This window comes from Buteo buteo, chromosome 7, assembly GCF_964188355.1.
Source record: "Buteo buteo chromosome 7, bButBut1.hap1.1, whole genome shotgun sequence".
Taxonomy (NCBI): domain Eukaryota; kingdom Metazoa; phylum Chordata; class Aves; order Accipitriformes; family Accipitridae; genus Buteo; species Buteo buteo.
Genome location: NC_134177.1, coordinates 30,872,741 through 30,888,879, shown reverse-complemented (window position 1 = coordinate 30,888,879; position 16,139 = coordinate 30,872,741). Strand labels below are relative to the sequence as shown.

The 16,139-nt window shown below is 37.7% G+C and overlaps 1 protein-coding gene across 4 annotated transcripts in view; it reads right to left on the bottom strand.

Moving 5' to 3' along the window:
- ARMC8 (armadillo repeat containing 8) overlaps positions 1–16,139 on the bottom strand; it is an 81,642-nt gene that overhangs the window by 40,478 nt on the left and 25,025 nt on the right. For all 4 annotated transcript variants that reach the window (XM_075032173.1, XM_075032176.1, XM_075032175.1 and 1 more), the window contains 2 exons: positions 6,622–6,764; positions 6,424–6,521 (listed from right to left, as the gene is read on the bottom strand). In XM_075032173.1, coding sequence (XP_074888274.1) covers positions 6,424–6,521; positions 6,622–6,764 — 241 coding nt within the window. The remainder of the gene's footprint in view (positions 1–6,423; positions 6,522–6,621; positions 6,765–16,139) is intronic.

Here is a 16,139-nt window from a genome sequence, read left to right as displayed (position 1 = left end):
TCACAACTAGAGAAATATATGCAGAGTGAGCTGAGTGAAAAATCTGCATCAGCTCAGTAATCCTTAGCCAGAGGAGATCCCCATAAGCTAAAAAGGATTTGAACTGCCACTATTAAAGCAGCATAGACACAATGTTCCCTATGTTGCTAACATATGTTCTTCTGTCTACATGATCTAGGAAACCACAGAACATGCAAACTTTGGGGATGTCAACAAGTAGAAAACCTAGACTGCGGGAGCGGAGGGAAAAAAACCCACATTTGTCCTGTTTTGGTCTCTTCCTCCAAATAAGTGGGGTTCTAATTTATAAGCATCTGCTATTATATATTGCTTTATAACTGTATTTTGTCCTTACCTTAAATTTGGTTTTCTCTCAGCTAACCAGGAAATTCTACGTAAGAATTTATAGATGTCAGTATACATTCAGGTTCTTAGGGAAAAAAAGAAAGCCATAACAGTAGCAACTAATTTATTTGCTAAATCGTAGGTGACTAGCTTGCAACCAGATTTGACCCTTGCATCAATCGTGTAATTCTTATGGACTGCTCTGTGCAGCTGTCTTGTCTACAGAGACATATTGGCAGGTACAGATCTGCATTTTTGTCAGGCAATGAATACAATTCACTCACATGATCTGTCACCTTTATCACATGACCAACGCACGTCTGGATACTGAATAATGCTGCCAACTCTGAAGTGGTCCAATAAAAGGCCATAGGACTTGCACTCCTTCCCTCAAGCTGGTGGAAAAGTTTTGTTTTATTTTTAAACTTGAACTGGTGGAATTGCTTATGAAAACCAGATTTCAGTGAAAAATACACAATAATAACATTTAGATTATTCTTCATTAACTAAGAAAGCACTTGAAATCTACAAAAAGTGCAATAAGGCAAGCTTTGTATCAGGAGCTACTGGAAATCAACCTGAAGCTAGAGAAGTGACGATTTTTGATGCTATCTTTCACAGATTTTACTAGAACATATCTTCCCATGTCCCTGTAGTTATCTCCCAAACTATTAATAAAAATATATTGCTTTCATCTTTGAATAAAATAATTTCTCAGTTAAACTCTTTTATTCAACACATATGAATGCATAACATCTCTCTACCTGTATCTGACACCAGGGAAGGAACTGACAACCTTTCATTTCACATCCTGGCCAGTGACATTGCCATGCAATGATTCAGTTTCACCTAGAACTTCAACCATGTTGCTCACATGAGTATTTTTGGCTGCAGTTTGATAGATTAGAGAGCTTTGGTAAAGATATAAGTGGACAGAAATCAAGCCTCTAACTGTTTAGAAGCTCTGCTCTAGAGTTATAGAAATGGAAATAGAATGGCACACAGTGATTTGCATAAGATAACATTTTATTGACCAGTGTGGCATCATAGCGCAATGGTAAATTCCTGAGTAGGAAGGTGTTCACATTGGATGATCAAAAGCAATTTAATTTAGCATTTATAAGTCTGGGCTGTTCTGATACCAAACATTCTGACAGGGCATTTCTGGTGTCACCATGACCCCAGTGATGATGCTGTATATATGATATAAGGGTTAATGAATCCTTGCAATCGACAGAGTAAGGGTTCCCTGAAATTCTACCAATACATAAAGAACCATATTATTAGATATTCTGGATTAAAAAAGGAAACATTTGAGAAGCAATTCTTTGGAGATATCTTTTATACACTTTCTCATTTTGTTCCATCAAATCAGAAATGTTGTGGGTATGAAAAGGTTAAAACTCTTGGAAAGTTGCAGGAGTGCTTCCTTAATGCTTATGAGAAAATTATGTTAATTTTGCCCCTTGATTCTGCTAAAATATATCCAAATTCTATAATAATTTTGGCGTGTTTATCAGAAAAAGAATCTAGAAAGAGTAAAAAGATGTGTGGACATTACTGACTTCCAACTAAATGCAAATAATAATTATGTGTCAATATGAGGCTACATAATTCCATTTTTTTTCATATTAATATGCAAGTAACAAAGGATCTTTCTAGCAAACCTAGTAAGCAACACTGAGTCTACATTGATAATCTGCAGTTAAAACAATGAGATTCACAAATCCGTTAAAATGTTGTCTGCTAACAAAGACTAGTTCCAGGCAACTTATGACAAATATCTATACATCACATGTACTATAACAAAACTACTGCCCATCCAAACAGAGTTACAGAATTCAGAAAGAGAGAATTAAGAGAGTTGCATTTACCTGCTTGGATCCTAATATCTACCAACTTTCTTCATATTCCTTTTTAACATTAAAACAAAATTTGAAAGATCTATTCTTAAAACATTTCTTTGTAACAGAGGATTATTATTCTTTTTACCAAGTCAGAGAACTGAAATTCTTATATTCATCCAAATAACTTAAATTCAAGCTCTCTAAGCTAGAATTCATAATTTTACAATTTTCATTTTTAGGAAACAGGCCAGATTGGAGAACATTTAGCCTTACTGCATGGGCTCAGCCATCACAAACAGGAGGAATGAAAGGAGTAAGCCATTAGAAGATGACCTAGATTCTTCCTTTAGTAGCTGTGTATCACTGAGCCATGGTAGAACATGCGTACACTATGCAGTGTGGTTTCATTGCTCATTGAATACCTTGTTAATCAGAGTTAATATCCTGCTCTGTCCTGCTAGCCTTGTCCTCTGAATTATTCCTCCTCCCCGTCATCAAACCTGGTCAATCACCAGATGACATTAAGGTTTCCATCCTGAACCTGAACAGTAAGGAGGAATGCCTTTTACTTAAAATTACTAGCTCATCTAAGTTGGAAAAAAGCAAAGATTTCTGAAACTTCATTCCTCATTGTCTCAACAGCAGGGAGAAAGAAACTTGTCCTGCTGGAGTGCCTTCATTCTCTAAGCTTCCTGTAAGGACAGACTCATTCAAAGCAGAGAACATACCTGCTACCTGCCTCTTCCTTCAAGGCCAGCATAGTTGCCACAGACCGAAATCTCTCACTAAAATTTTGTCTGGGTCCCACTGAGGAAGGAAAATGGGATCACAACTGAGAACCATCTGTAAAGAAACATGCAGAATGCCTTCATGGGCTGGAAAGGTTTTCTGCCACTGAATCAATTATTTTTGTTTTAAATAGATCAGCAAGAGCTGAAGCAACAGGCTATCAGTCAAACTGGGTTTGACTTAGTGCTTGAATCTATTCAGCAAACCAAAACACACCTAGCTACATAGAGCTGGCTAGTTCAGATGTATAAAACACCTCCACACAGAATCTTAGAATTTACAAAAAAAAAAAAGTCTGGACATATATCTGCATCTCAACAGATCTCTCACCCTGGGACTCCATGTCGTTCCTCATTTTCATTTGCAGGATGGTCACTAAATCAGTCTCAGCACCAAAGCCTGCACCCTTGCAGGTCTGGATACAGCTTACTGTTCTGCAGTTCTGTAAGATCTCAGTATCAGACAATAAAAGCCCAGCCTTTTTGAGAGCTCAGTGTTCATTCAGCTCAACCCACATATGGATGGGTCTTCACATTTTCTCAGTACAGGTCCTACGTTCCTACAGGAAAAAGCCCAAATGTTTCCACCTCTGAAGAACTATTTTGTCTTTGGAACTGAACCTAATTGGTCAAAACTGCCAGCAGGTTATCCTTCAAGTTCCTGTCTATAAGGAAAAGTTCAAGAGGAAAGATGTAGTTTCTGACACCTAGCATTTCTGCTGGGAGAAACATTCAGGTTACTGGGGATGATGTGGTTTTGTTTTTTTTAAATGAGATTTTATGTTTATTCTCTCTCAAACACATTAGAAATAGAAAGAAGTATTTTAAGCAGCTCTCTTTAAAGCACTTGTGTATCCTGGATCTTAACTGAGAGGTCCTCTGAAACCTCTAGAATGACTGTAATGACCTTGGAGACATTGAGCTAAGTCCTAATATCTTGTATTGGAAATAGTCCTGGCCAAGTTTTGAGAGACAGCATCCTCCATGCAGTCAAGCCACAAAGAAATTCTGGGAAAAGTTGCTATCTTAGATACAACTCAGGAACCAATTTTTCAGAAGCCTCTCCAGAACTGCTGGACAAGAATGAAAAGCCATTGACAAACTTATTCTCTTACCTTTCAAAATAGGACCCGCTAGAGGCAGAACTCAGGCTACTGAATAAGCCCTTTCATTCATTCAAGATCTGAAGCTATCTGGAAATGGTGACAGTCTCCCTGGAGCTGTTGTGATCAGAAAGAAAGAGGGAGCAGAGTGGCTAAACGAGAACTTTAAGTTCTTCCTGTTATGTGGAGTGTCTGCCATAAAGTGTTGATAAGGCCCATAATTACTACTTTAATCAAAGACAACTTCTCAGTTGCTGCCTTGTGAAACACAGCTTGCAGCAGTGGGGGTTGTGGCTATACCTTCCAAGAGGTAGGAAAAATGTCTCCTTTTCAAAGGACCTGCATTCGTTACTTTTCAATGTATGGGTTTGCGTATTCCCACAAGAGAAGCAAGAAAGAAGCTGATTTGCAGAAATAGGACCTTAAGCACAATCATAAAATACTTAACTTTCAAGTGTCCAACTGGAATGGGAGATTGGAAAATGGGTACAAGGGCACCCTCACCAGATGATCATTTCCCGTAGCTATGGTTAATTAAGGGACATCACATTTACCTGAGTAAGGAACCGTGTAGCAAAGTTCTGATGTCACTGTTGTGCAGCAGACAAAACAAAGGATGAAACAGAAAATCCAGTATCTTAGGCATATTGTTCCCACAACATTAGTGGTAATTTATATGCTGATACTGGTTCTTTCATATTTCTGTACATACTCTTCCACTTCCTCTCCCTTCAAAATATCAAATCTCTCCTCCAAACAGGGAGCAATTAATAGTCTCCATTAAGCACTGATCCCCAGGAATAGGTATGGATTGTTAATGGAGACAACCATCTTAAGCCCTGACTTTGCATGCTGAGAGCAGGGAGCAGATGCCCCTGCAATTATGAACTCCTACAGGCTGACTTGGGGGAATCTGGGAGCATGAAGTGAAGTCAAAGGAAGGAACAGACACACAGAGGAAACTCTCAGATCACTCAGGAGAGGTGCCTTCAGTGGTCACACATACAATCTGCATTGTTTCCTTGCTGAACAATCAAAAAACAACTGGAAAAAAGGCAGTGAACAGTGGAGGACAAAGCTGACTTATTATCTACACGTACTAAATACAAGGGTAAGCTGTGAAGAGCTGCAGGAAGACTTCATGACATGGACTAACTAGCAGGTGAAATTCAGAATAGGTGTATGGTAGAATTGAGACCATGGAAAACAAGTTTACATACCTATTTCTGGCATGAAAATGTAAGAAATCATCAGAAAAGGAATAGAGGACAAAACAGACATCATTACAGCACTGCATAACAACTAGACAAAAATCATCAAGAAAATCTGTTGAGGACTATTAACACAGAAATTGTCTCTAATAATGACATAGACACCCAAACTGTAGAGAAAGTATGACATCAGAGGCCAGCTGTGCCCTTCTCTATAAGCATCAAGTCTTCCTCAGCAAGTGACAGTCATCCCTTTGATTGGTGGGACCAGAGCAGTTAGTACTGTGGGCTCCCAACTACCCTCAGAATTTGGACATGCTTGGTGACCTCCAGACAGCAGTCTGGTGCAATATTACCCTTCTCCTAGCAGAAAGAGATTGCTGGTACAGTAGTCTTCATGCCACAGCTTGCCTCATCCCTTACACTGGGACAAAGGAGCAGGGAAGAGTGCAAACCCTTCTGTCCCCTCTTTCCACGTAAAAGACAGTGACTGAGTTTGAGCAAGGCCTTTTGTGTCTAAACTGCCAAGAGACAGCACTACCTTCAGACAGGGCTCCACATCAATTGTTTTGCCCAGTCACCTTAACAAGGTCAGCACCGATAGCCTTACTGCCCGCATGCTCCAAGCGGAACTCAAGATTATAGCAATGGTGGAGGACATTTTCTATCCTCCTGTCAGTTAACTGTAAATCACATGTATATTAACTAAAAGCAGAGAAGTTCTGGAGGTGAATCTCTTCAACATGAAGTGCTAAAACTAAGCAAACACCCTCACATCTGGAGTGGGAGGACAGCATTGGATAATATTTTAAGTTTCAGAAACTAACTTTTGCCCATATAGTGGTGATAATGGTATCTGTAAACACCATTTAGAGACAGTTTTTACTCCTTAAGATTGCACACAAGCCTGAAAATTTTCGGTTTTTTCTTTATCAGTGTGCTATCTTGTTGACCATTTCATATCAAATATTGCTATAAACGTTAGGTGAGCCAGATGCCTTAGATGTAGGTGAGAAATGCTAACATTATTGGTCAAACAAGTCCTCATTACTACTGCAGACAATGAGACCTTTCACTCCCACCAACTCTATAGGTTTTAAGAGGACATAATAATTTGCTTACAACTTACTGTATATAGTAGATCCTCTGGAGTTACAGGACTGATGAAAATGGTACGGAGACACCGCAGGCAAGCTTCAATAAACTTCAAATCTGGTGACAGTAATCCTACAAATATAGACAAAAACTACTATTCAGTTTCATTATCTTTGCTTATTTGAGTACTTTAGGAACATTTACTAACATAGATCCATTAAGGGAAAAGTACCTTGCAATAAGGCTGGGATAATATGGCAGTCTAGTAGGGATTTGACATTATTCTCTGTACCCATTGCAAGGCTTCCAAGGACCACTGCACATTCTGTTCTCAGTTCTGCGCTGGAGGTTTCTTGCTGAAGTAAATACAGCAACCTGGAAATAGAATTATTTTTAGAGGAAAATTCAGACAGAAGAGAACTTCTAAGCGTAGTAAAAACCCCATCTGAATCCTGCTATGTAAAGAAGATGAAGTCCTTAATAGAAAGATGAAGAATGAACAAAAGAGTAAGATGAGCACTTTATTCATAAGAACCTTTATACACTGTGTGTTCCTACATAGGTTTTACTTGCTGTTATGGTAGAAAGATACCACACTGTATTTTCTAAAAATGTAGTGTCACAGTACTGATACCTGGGATAAAGTCTTTCAGGATACCAGGAAGATCCCAAATTTCAATTAAAGGAAACGAGTCTGCAGTTTGACATTAATGGGAAAGGGAACCTCACACATCTCCCCTAACACCTAGGGACATGATTACCACTACCATGATGGTTGTTATCTTTGGCAGTGATTTCTTCTGGGTCACTGTTGCAAAATAATTCCATCATCAAGCACAACCATGGGGGTTGAGAGTAATCTGAGTTTTGAACACTGAGAAATGATCATTTATGAACATAAAGAAGTCCAGAAAAGTTTTATGTGCACAAAGGCAGCTGAATTGTAGCTAAACAGGATCACTTCAAGCCTAAAACACATCTTGCCAAATGCGTACCTTGGACCTCTATCAATTTGGATTCTTTATACAGTATCAAGATACCTAGGAGCCCCTTTGAACATATTTTAGATTATGTCAGTAGCACTTGAATCATAGCAGAGGTCAGCGAACACTTTCAGTCTACATTTGAGTCATACAAAGAGCCCAGATAGCAACCAGATTCCTACCTCACATCAGCACAGAAAATAATCACTTTAAGATTCATGTGGTGTGTAAGCTTAAGATGAAAACTGCTTAGCTAAGGGCTCCCACATTATATACAAGTCTGAGCAAAACTGTAACAGGTAGGATGACTTGGACACTGAGATACAATTCCCTCTGTACATGCAACATACACAGTCACTTTCCTAGATTCACTAAGATAGAAATATTCTCAATTTAGTAACACATTACTCTGTCTAGTTTGAAAAGGTCTCTCCTAAGGCCAAGCAATATACTGAAGCCTTCTCTAGGAGCAAAAAGGAACCAAAAGCCAGCATCCACCCCACTGCAGAAGGGGACAGAAGTAGTTACTCAGCTAAACAGACCCCTGAACAAAATGCCCCAAAACCTGACTTGTTAAATCAAAGGCAAAGGGAAAAATAACCAGAAACACAGTAACTAAATGCAATTTAGGTACACGGGACTGGAAAAGGCCACCAAGGGTAGTGCAAGCAGCCCCACAACAACAGTAACACATACGAGTACCTTTAACACACACTCTAAATGTTTCCCACTTACATAAGGCAGAAATTGCTTCTTAGAATCCCCTACATTTGAAACGTAAAGTAAAAGGCCAACAGACATAACTACAGCATGTCACTGGAAGAAAGCTATGAGATCAAAGGTCTCTTCTTCCTGAACACAAACAAAACAGTTGAAATGTGGCACAGAATTAACATGTGAGATGCAAGCAACCCCAAAAGCACAGATATCTTTTCTCCTTTCAACTTCCTGCAGATTCAAAGGATCAGACTGGCATAAATTCAGAATGGCATAGACCTCCAGAATCATTGCCATTTTCTTTAATCCACTCCATTCACAAACTTAGGAGACAAAGGCATCCAGGTTCCTTGTCCCTGCTTATCTGTTTTATCTGAAAGGCCATTTATTCCTGATGTTTAGAAACCTCCTCTAATTTCTTGTCTAAATCTATTCCTGACTAATTTACATCAATTTGGTACTGCATATATATTATCCTTTAATTTATATAATTCTTCTCATTTCTTACAGTGACCAGCTAATGGTCCTGAGGCACTTTGGCCCAGACTGCCCACATGGCTCAGCAGAGCTGATCTGCTCTTTGTTCTACATTTTACTGTAGGCTCCTTTAATATTCATAGAGCTAGGTATGCAAAATAGGCTCAGATTATCAGTTGTTCCACAAAAGCATATCTCACACATCATTTGTGCAAACTCAAAATTAACCATACCTATATTATTGGCTTCTGGAAAAGGAACAAAAGTTATACTTAAGGCAATTAAATTACATGTTTCTAAAGCTACAAATTCTGGTACTGTATTCTTTGAAGTATCGGCTGCACTATGTCCAAGGTAAAGATTAGTGCTGTTTCTGAAAGACTAGACAAGCAGCAAAATACATAATCAGTGTTATGCAAAATCATCACAAAGGAAAAAAGCATTCCACTTCCAATGCGAATGGGACGGAATAACCTTGCATTACTATTACTTCTTTATAGACAGCTGCTTTTGTTCTCTGCCTTCTAGATCACGTAAGGATAGACAGGAAGCAGAAGCTTCTTTGGTAATGTACAAACACACTGAGTGATCCTGGCTAAAATTCAGCCTTGAAAAGATGTTTTTTCTGCACACTGAGCTACTATGTGGAAAGTGCAATCTCATCTACTGTTCTAACTTTGATTGACATTTGCTAACTGCCAAGAAAAATCTCTTACTGAAGAAAATAATTTGACAGGAATTACTATAAGCAGATCAGAAGATGAATAAATTATTGCAGTAACGTGTACAGCTGTTTTATTTTAACACCAAAGACTTTTCTCGACTCTTCTAACTTACACACATACATTTTGTAAGCTAGTGCTGCACCACGCTTTTCAATATGTTCTATTTGTAACTCCACTGCTAGAAGGAGTTATGTATCTTCTATAATCAGTATCACTATTTCACAGCAAAATTTCAACTTTTTTTCCCCCCGGTATTTAAAAAAGAAAGCTGAAAGATTTGACTTTAAAGAGTTGGCAATTTAGAAAACATGCTGACAACCCCCCAGACCAGTCAAGAACAGAAATCAGCAATGACATACATACCATCTTTCATCTCTGCACAAGGAGTAAAGAATAAAAAGTTTTAAGTCTGTTACCAAAACGATTTAGCTTCAGGTATAAGTAGTTTATTAAAAGTTACTTTTTATAATTATTTTAAATGATACAGTATATGATATAGTAATTTTAGAAAGACTTAAGGCACTTGATTCCTACTGTTTTCACTATGCTTTCTCAGTCTGCTCCTTCTAATGTATAAGTGTTAGAACGCTTCACCCATACCTACACTGCAGTAAGCAGATCTATTTATGATGCAGGAACATGAAACTGACTCATGTAGTTTAATTTAGCATGTACAGAACAAACATGCCATCAAGCAACATAAAACAACTTCCAAAGTGGTAATAGAAGGCTCCATTTTCCCTAAATCCTCAACCATACCCCAAGATAAGTGTTTTGGCAGCATGCTTTAAGTTTGGTTGGTTTTTATGGACAGAGCTGGGAAATACGTTCCAGAGTGCTGGGGCAAAGACAACTGGCCATTAGCATCTGTCCCTTTCCTGTGAGAAAGGTCTCACTTACACACTATTACTGACCACTACTAACTTGGAGATATGCTAAGCTTCATTTCAGAATTATCTGAAGGTGTACCGTTACAGAAAAAAAATTGTATAATCCAACAATAGGTAAAGATCCCCAAGACCCCCGCCCCCCAACCAAGAAATCCCCTCAAAACAAGAATCAAGACTAAACCAATCCTTTCACTGGTTCTTTTCTGAGAAACTTAGCAAGCCATTCAACAAGCCTTTCAGACACGGGGTTGTCTGGGGAATACTAGGAGACAACTCTGATGTAATTGTTGGATCTAATTACTAATTAAAAAATGCCAGTAACAGTCACTTTTTTTTTTTAAATAGCTTTCAATAACCTAGATTTCAATTTAGACATGCAAGAGTATTTCCTTCCATTTTCATTATGAAGTCCTGAAAACCTGCTCTGAGATGCATCTTCCCTGTGCAGATCACACCAATAGCCTTCCCTGATTATTAAGGACTTCAATAAATAACCTGTTCCTTGTATCCAGAAATGTTCAGTCATAGAATCAACTAGGTTGGAAAAGACCTTTAAGATCATCGAGTCCAACCATTAACCTAGCACTGCCAAGTCCACCACTAAGCTATGTCCCTAAGCACCACATCTACACATCTTTTAAATACTTCCAGGGATGCTGACTCCACCACTTCCCTGGGCAGCCTGTTCCAGCGCTTGACAACCCTTTCGGTGAAGAAATTTTTCCTAATATCCAATCTAAACCTCCCCTGGCCCAACTGGAGGTCATTTCCTCTTGCCCTATTGTTTCTTACCTGGGAGAAAAGACTAACACCCACCTCACTACAACCCCCCTTCAGGTAGTTGTAGAGAGCGATAAGGTCTCCTCTCAGCCTCCTTTTCTCCAGGCTAAACAACCCCAGCTCCCTCAGCCGCTCCTCATAAGACTTGTGCTCTAGACCCTTCACCAGCTTCATCACCCTTCTTTGGGCACACTCCAGCACCTCAGTGTCACGTCCTAAAACATGTTTGTATTTTTTTAAAAGGGATTTTTACAAAATCCAAAAGCACCCTAAATTCTGAATGTTATTCTTTTCCAAACAAAATAATTGCTATTTTCTTTCCCTTAACACTCCACACTTGGAACAGATGTTACAGCTACATTAATGTTAAAGAGTGAAACTGAAACATGCTGACTATAATCTAGTCTTTCTATGTGTTTAAAATAGAAATCTTTAACTAAGCTTTATAATTAGTGCAGATGAAAATTTAAGTTCAGATTTTACATATAATAAATTTTTGAAATATTAATAATATCCTTTTCCAGATCTTTAAAATATGACTGTGTTTCAGATTAGCTTTTCTACAGAGCTAGACATCCATGTTAAAACATTTTCTGTTTCTTTCTTTAAAAGAGAGAACTGACACCAAGTAACACTGAAAATTAAGTAGTTAAATGACAAACTATAAAATTACGAAAAGTTTCAAGTGAGGAGAACCCATATAATTGATAAAGATGAAACTGTGCATTAATAAACTACTGTTAAACTTTAAGGACAAAGACCACATCCTTCTGTTGTCACAAGAAACACAGAGATAGCACACTAATCTACATCCTGGACTGGTCTGTTGTTTCCAGGGTCTAGCATAGACAAATTCAGCAAAGATGTTTATAATACATTCCTCCCATGTATTAATATTAAAAAGATAAAAAGGTAGAAAATTGGCATGTACATGCAGGGGATAAAAGGGAAGGTTGTAATTTGGATTTTTGAAATGTAAAAAATACTAGTAAGGTACTTGTTCATAGTCCACATTTTTTTAAGAACACGATGTCCCTGCTTAACCTGGATCCCTTATCTCCAGCCTTATCCCTTATCAGCCAGCCATTCGACTTCTACTAAACCTGCAGAAATACTGGAACAAGGCTCTGCTAGAACCACTGTAACTTTAGTAGAGACTGAGAGCTTCAGGACAAACGAAAAGCACAGAACAGATATTCTAAAAGAGCAAAAAGGTGCTCATGTTCTTGTTGACTCACTCTTCAGCCTGTGATCCTACAGTGGAACTCATTACAATGAGACAAGAAATTAAATAAAGCTAATGGAAAGATCTTGCAACATCTTTGTGAACATTAATCCAAGGTTTGATGCTAAGTAGTTTAAAATGCAATAATTAAGACTTTTTCAAGCTTCTAGAAGGCTTCCCTAAGATATTTTCCTCTAATGTTCATATAGAATAAAATTTCTTACATTTGTCCATGCATTTCTAAGAGCAATTAACTGATTAAAAGCCTCAGATGTCAGTAATGGTATCCAGGCAATCATATCTAAATGAGGTAGGGCAGTAGACCCAGAGAAATACGTCGATGAACTCCATGAACAACTATGCCTAGAAACAAAAAATAAGGTCAGCTGGAGGCATGATGTATTCTGAACAACTGATAGGGATTCATCTAGGAAAAACATGCAATATTCTAATAGAAAACTTCCCTTGAAAGTAGCTGTTGAACAAATGGTAACTACAGTGGTTCAGCAAGAAAGATAAACAGTTTAGATTTTCTTTTCTTTTGAAGATTATTGAGATGGGTGTGGTGCATCGGAGATGTGCACTGTAAAACAGACTTGCATGATTTAGACCTCATCAATCCAGTCTGAACACAGACCTCACAGTTTGCTAAAAATAACAGAAATTTACTCATTGACATTCCATCCCACTTACAAGTTGTTGCAAAAATCTTGGAAGTTCTTAAGATACCTGGAGAGGATATTAAACTCAGCCGTTAGTAAAAGAACCTTTTCAGCACTTCATCAAGCCCCATAAGCACGGCACATGGAAAAAGACTTCAGGGTAAAAGTTCAAGTTATAGTACCATGAATCTTAAGATACCTTTTATCAAAGCATATGAATAAATAAGAGCTTTAATTCAATCATGATTATCTGAATATTTACTATTAGCCCCCTTGCAAAACAGATGAATGCACTATTTGCTGGAATGATCATGATTCCTTATTCTATCTTGGAAGATGCTTGTCTTCCAGTTCTCTGCAAGAAGGCCTGAAAACTCTACCACGGAAACATATGCGATGAATATACAGACAACGGTACTACTGAGGCGTATTATTTACTGTTCGCTTACAGAATATTGAATAAAAAGTTAATGCATGCGTAGAGGTTGACATCTGAACACATGGGAAGTGCCAGTGAACATCAATCCCAAACTGTGAACTGAATTAAAGTATGAGATCAAACAGGATAGGACAACATAGAAATTTTTAAAAAAACGCTCCTTTTAATGCATTTTAAGCATTACTTTTCGAACAGCATAGCAGGAAGCAATCACTGGCCATGGAATTTTCCAAAGCGAAAATTAAGTATCATTTTAAAAGTACACAGGATAATTTCTGTAAAATATCTGAAATGAAAAATTAAATAGTTGTGGATTCTTACACACAAGGACTCAAAAATATGAGCAATATTTATGACTATTAATCAGAGAAATGTATCCTAAACTGAGATGTCATAGTCTCACTTCTGGAAGCAACAAGTTAATTCAGAATCTCCAAAAGCTGGATCCAAGGGGCATGGGCTAACTCTACTATCAAGCTAAAAACCAAAAAAACCCCTACAAAGATAAGACACTGCTTCTGAAAAATTTCATACAAAGCAAATAGTACCTGTCAGTTTTTTTAAAAAAAAACAAGTCGAGAAATATGATGGAAGGACTCAGCTTTGAACTATACTATTAAAAGTGTTCCAACTACTTAAATATCTGTAAAGGAGATAGTAACACAAACAGTCCACTAACATGTGGATTACAGAGAAAAACACCCTTCTACTTCTACAGTATTACAGTGCTGCAAGCAGTAGGGAAGTAAGCTGAAAAGAAAGCTTTTCCTTTAGGAACGAAACAAAAGTCTCAGCTTACAGCTCTAGTAATTTATTCTCATGCTTAGACATCTTCACTTACATTAATATTCTATGATTTGCTCTATATACATCACTTAACTTGCATTCAATCTGATTTTTGTTCACTTAACTAAATCCAATGTTGGAGCATTATAATATCTACCGAGCTGTAAGAGGTCTAAATTTAAAAAAAAAACAAAACAAAACAAACTCCCCCCCAAAAAAAACTTGTTGTTTTTGTTTGGTTTTGTTAACCAAAAAACCCCCACATTTTTCATGTAAGAGTAAATAAAGACTACGATCAAGTTTTTCCTCACCTTTCTCTTTAATAATCAGTTTCATTTGAAAATAACTCTTGCTATTCTACATTGAGCCAGTGCAATCTGATCCACCTTTTTATAACATGAATACTTTCATTCAGCATATAACACTCTGCTAACCCTCTTCCTAATTCTTAACCCAAGGTGCTACCAGCTCTCTAAAGTCGTTCACGAGCACACTTTTAGAGTAACTTGAAGGATACTGAAGTTGCTACAGTATGGCCTCTCCTTTTTGTTACTAGATTAAAAAAAAAAAAAAAAATTCACATCCAAGTGCATTACCACTGTCAAATCTGCAGTCTGTATGAGCTAAATTTATTCTATTTTTCCCCCCCAAAACCACTCCACAAGCCATTTAGCAAAAAATAAACACATCCTTTCTTTGCAGCCATTTATACTAGAATTAAGTGAGATCAGCACACAACCCCTGAAGCCCGACAGAGGTAAATTTACACTAACAACACTCAAAGCTTTTTAACTTACACAGTGAATTACACTGACTCCATTTAGTATTAAAGTGTGACACAGGCTCAAATATTTTATAGGACTAAGTCAGTTGCCTTCATCAAGTAAGACTATTTTTGAGATGACACACGCCTTTTGTTTTACAAGAAATGTATTGATAGGCATTATATAAAGCAACATCTTCATCCAGTCTTGTTTCAACCATCTTACCACTTTGCTCAAGACTGATCTCTTATGAATAAGTTCATCGTTGAACTGTTCATTCCATTTATCTTTATAAACCACCAACATGCAAACTTTACTCTAAGTCTTCCAGAAATTCCTGTGTGGAAATATTTTTTCCATGTTAAAACATCAGTGACTCAGACAGCCTATGACCACCATCTGAAAAACTACTGTTCCTTTAGACAAACCAATTTTAAAAGATTTTTGTCTAAGGATGTTAAGCAACCTTAAAACAAAAATTAAGCTATGTTTTGACTTCCCATTCACCTGCATTTTGAAATTCTCCACTGTATACAAAATGGCTACACTATATTCCCACTCCATTTGATATCACCACCCAACATTCGGTATCTGCATATGAAAGAGGATGTCAAGAATACATTTTTGAATACTTTTTTTACAGATTTGACTCTTACAGCTCCTTAGGAACAGATACCATGAGGTATCATAAAGCTACCTTTTACGTGATGTTTTTAAACTTGAAACTTAAAATTCTAAAAAAATACACAATTTGAAAGGTGTCATTAGAAGTACAGCTTATATTAACAACTTCCTTTTTGCTAATAGAAAAGACACTTCAGAGATAGAGGGCTGTGCAGCTTTTAAACAAAACCAGCTCTAATACAATTCTGCTGACTGCAAATATTTGCCTTGACTCACATGTACTTCGTAGCTGGGTTAGAAGTATACCTTGTTCCAGTTATACATAACCCTCATGGTGAGGGTTACTCCCCATAGAGACATGTAATTATGTAAATAGGCCCTGACTCCTGACCTGCTTTGAAGAAAAAAGCAAGGACAAACGCAGCAGGCCTATTAGGGCCTCTGCTCTCCAGCTCTTGCACCACTCTAGAGCAAAGGAAGCCTTTAAAAATACCGGCGTCACAGATGAAGCTCCTTCACCTAAGTGTGCAAACCACTAGGTCTGGGCACAGATCCCTACCCTATGGAATACATGGCACAGAAAATCCCAATGCAAAGTGCAGCCAAGAACAGAACAGGGCATCAGGAAACAACTCTGCCTTGCCCTCGTAAGGATGTCTGAGAAGTTTGGACAAAACA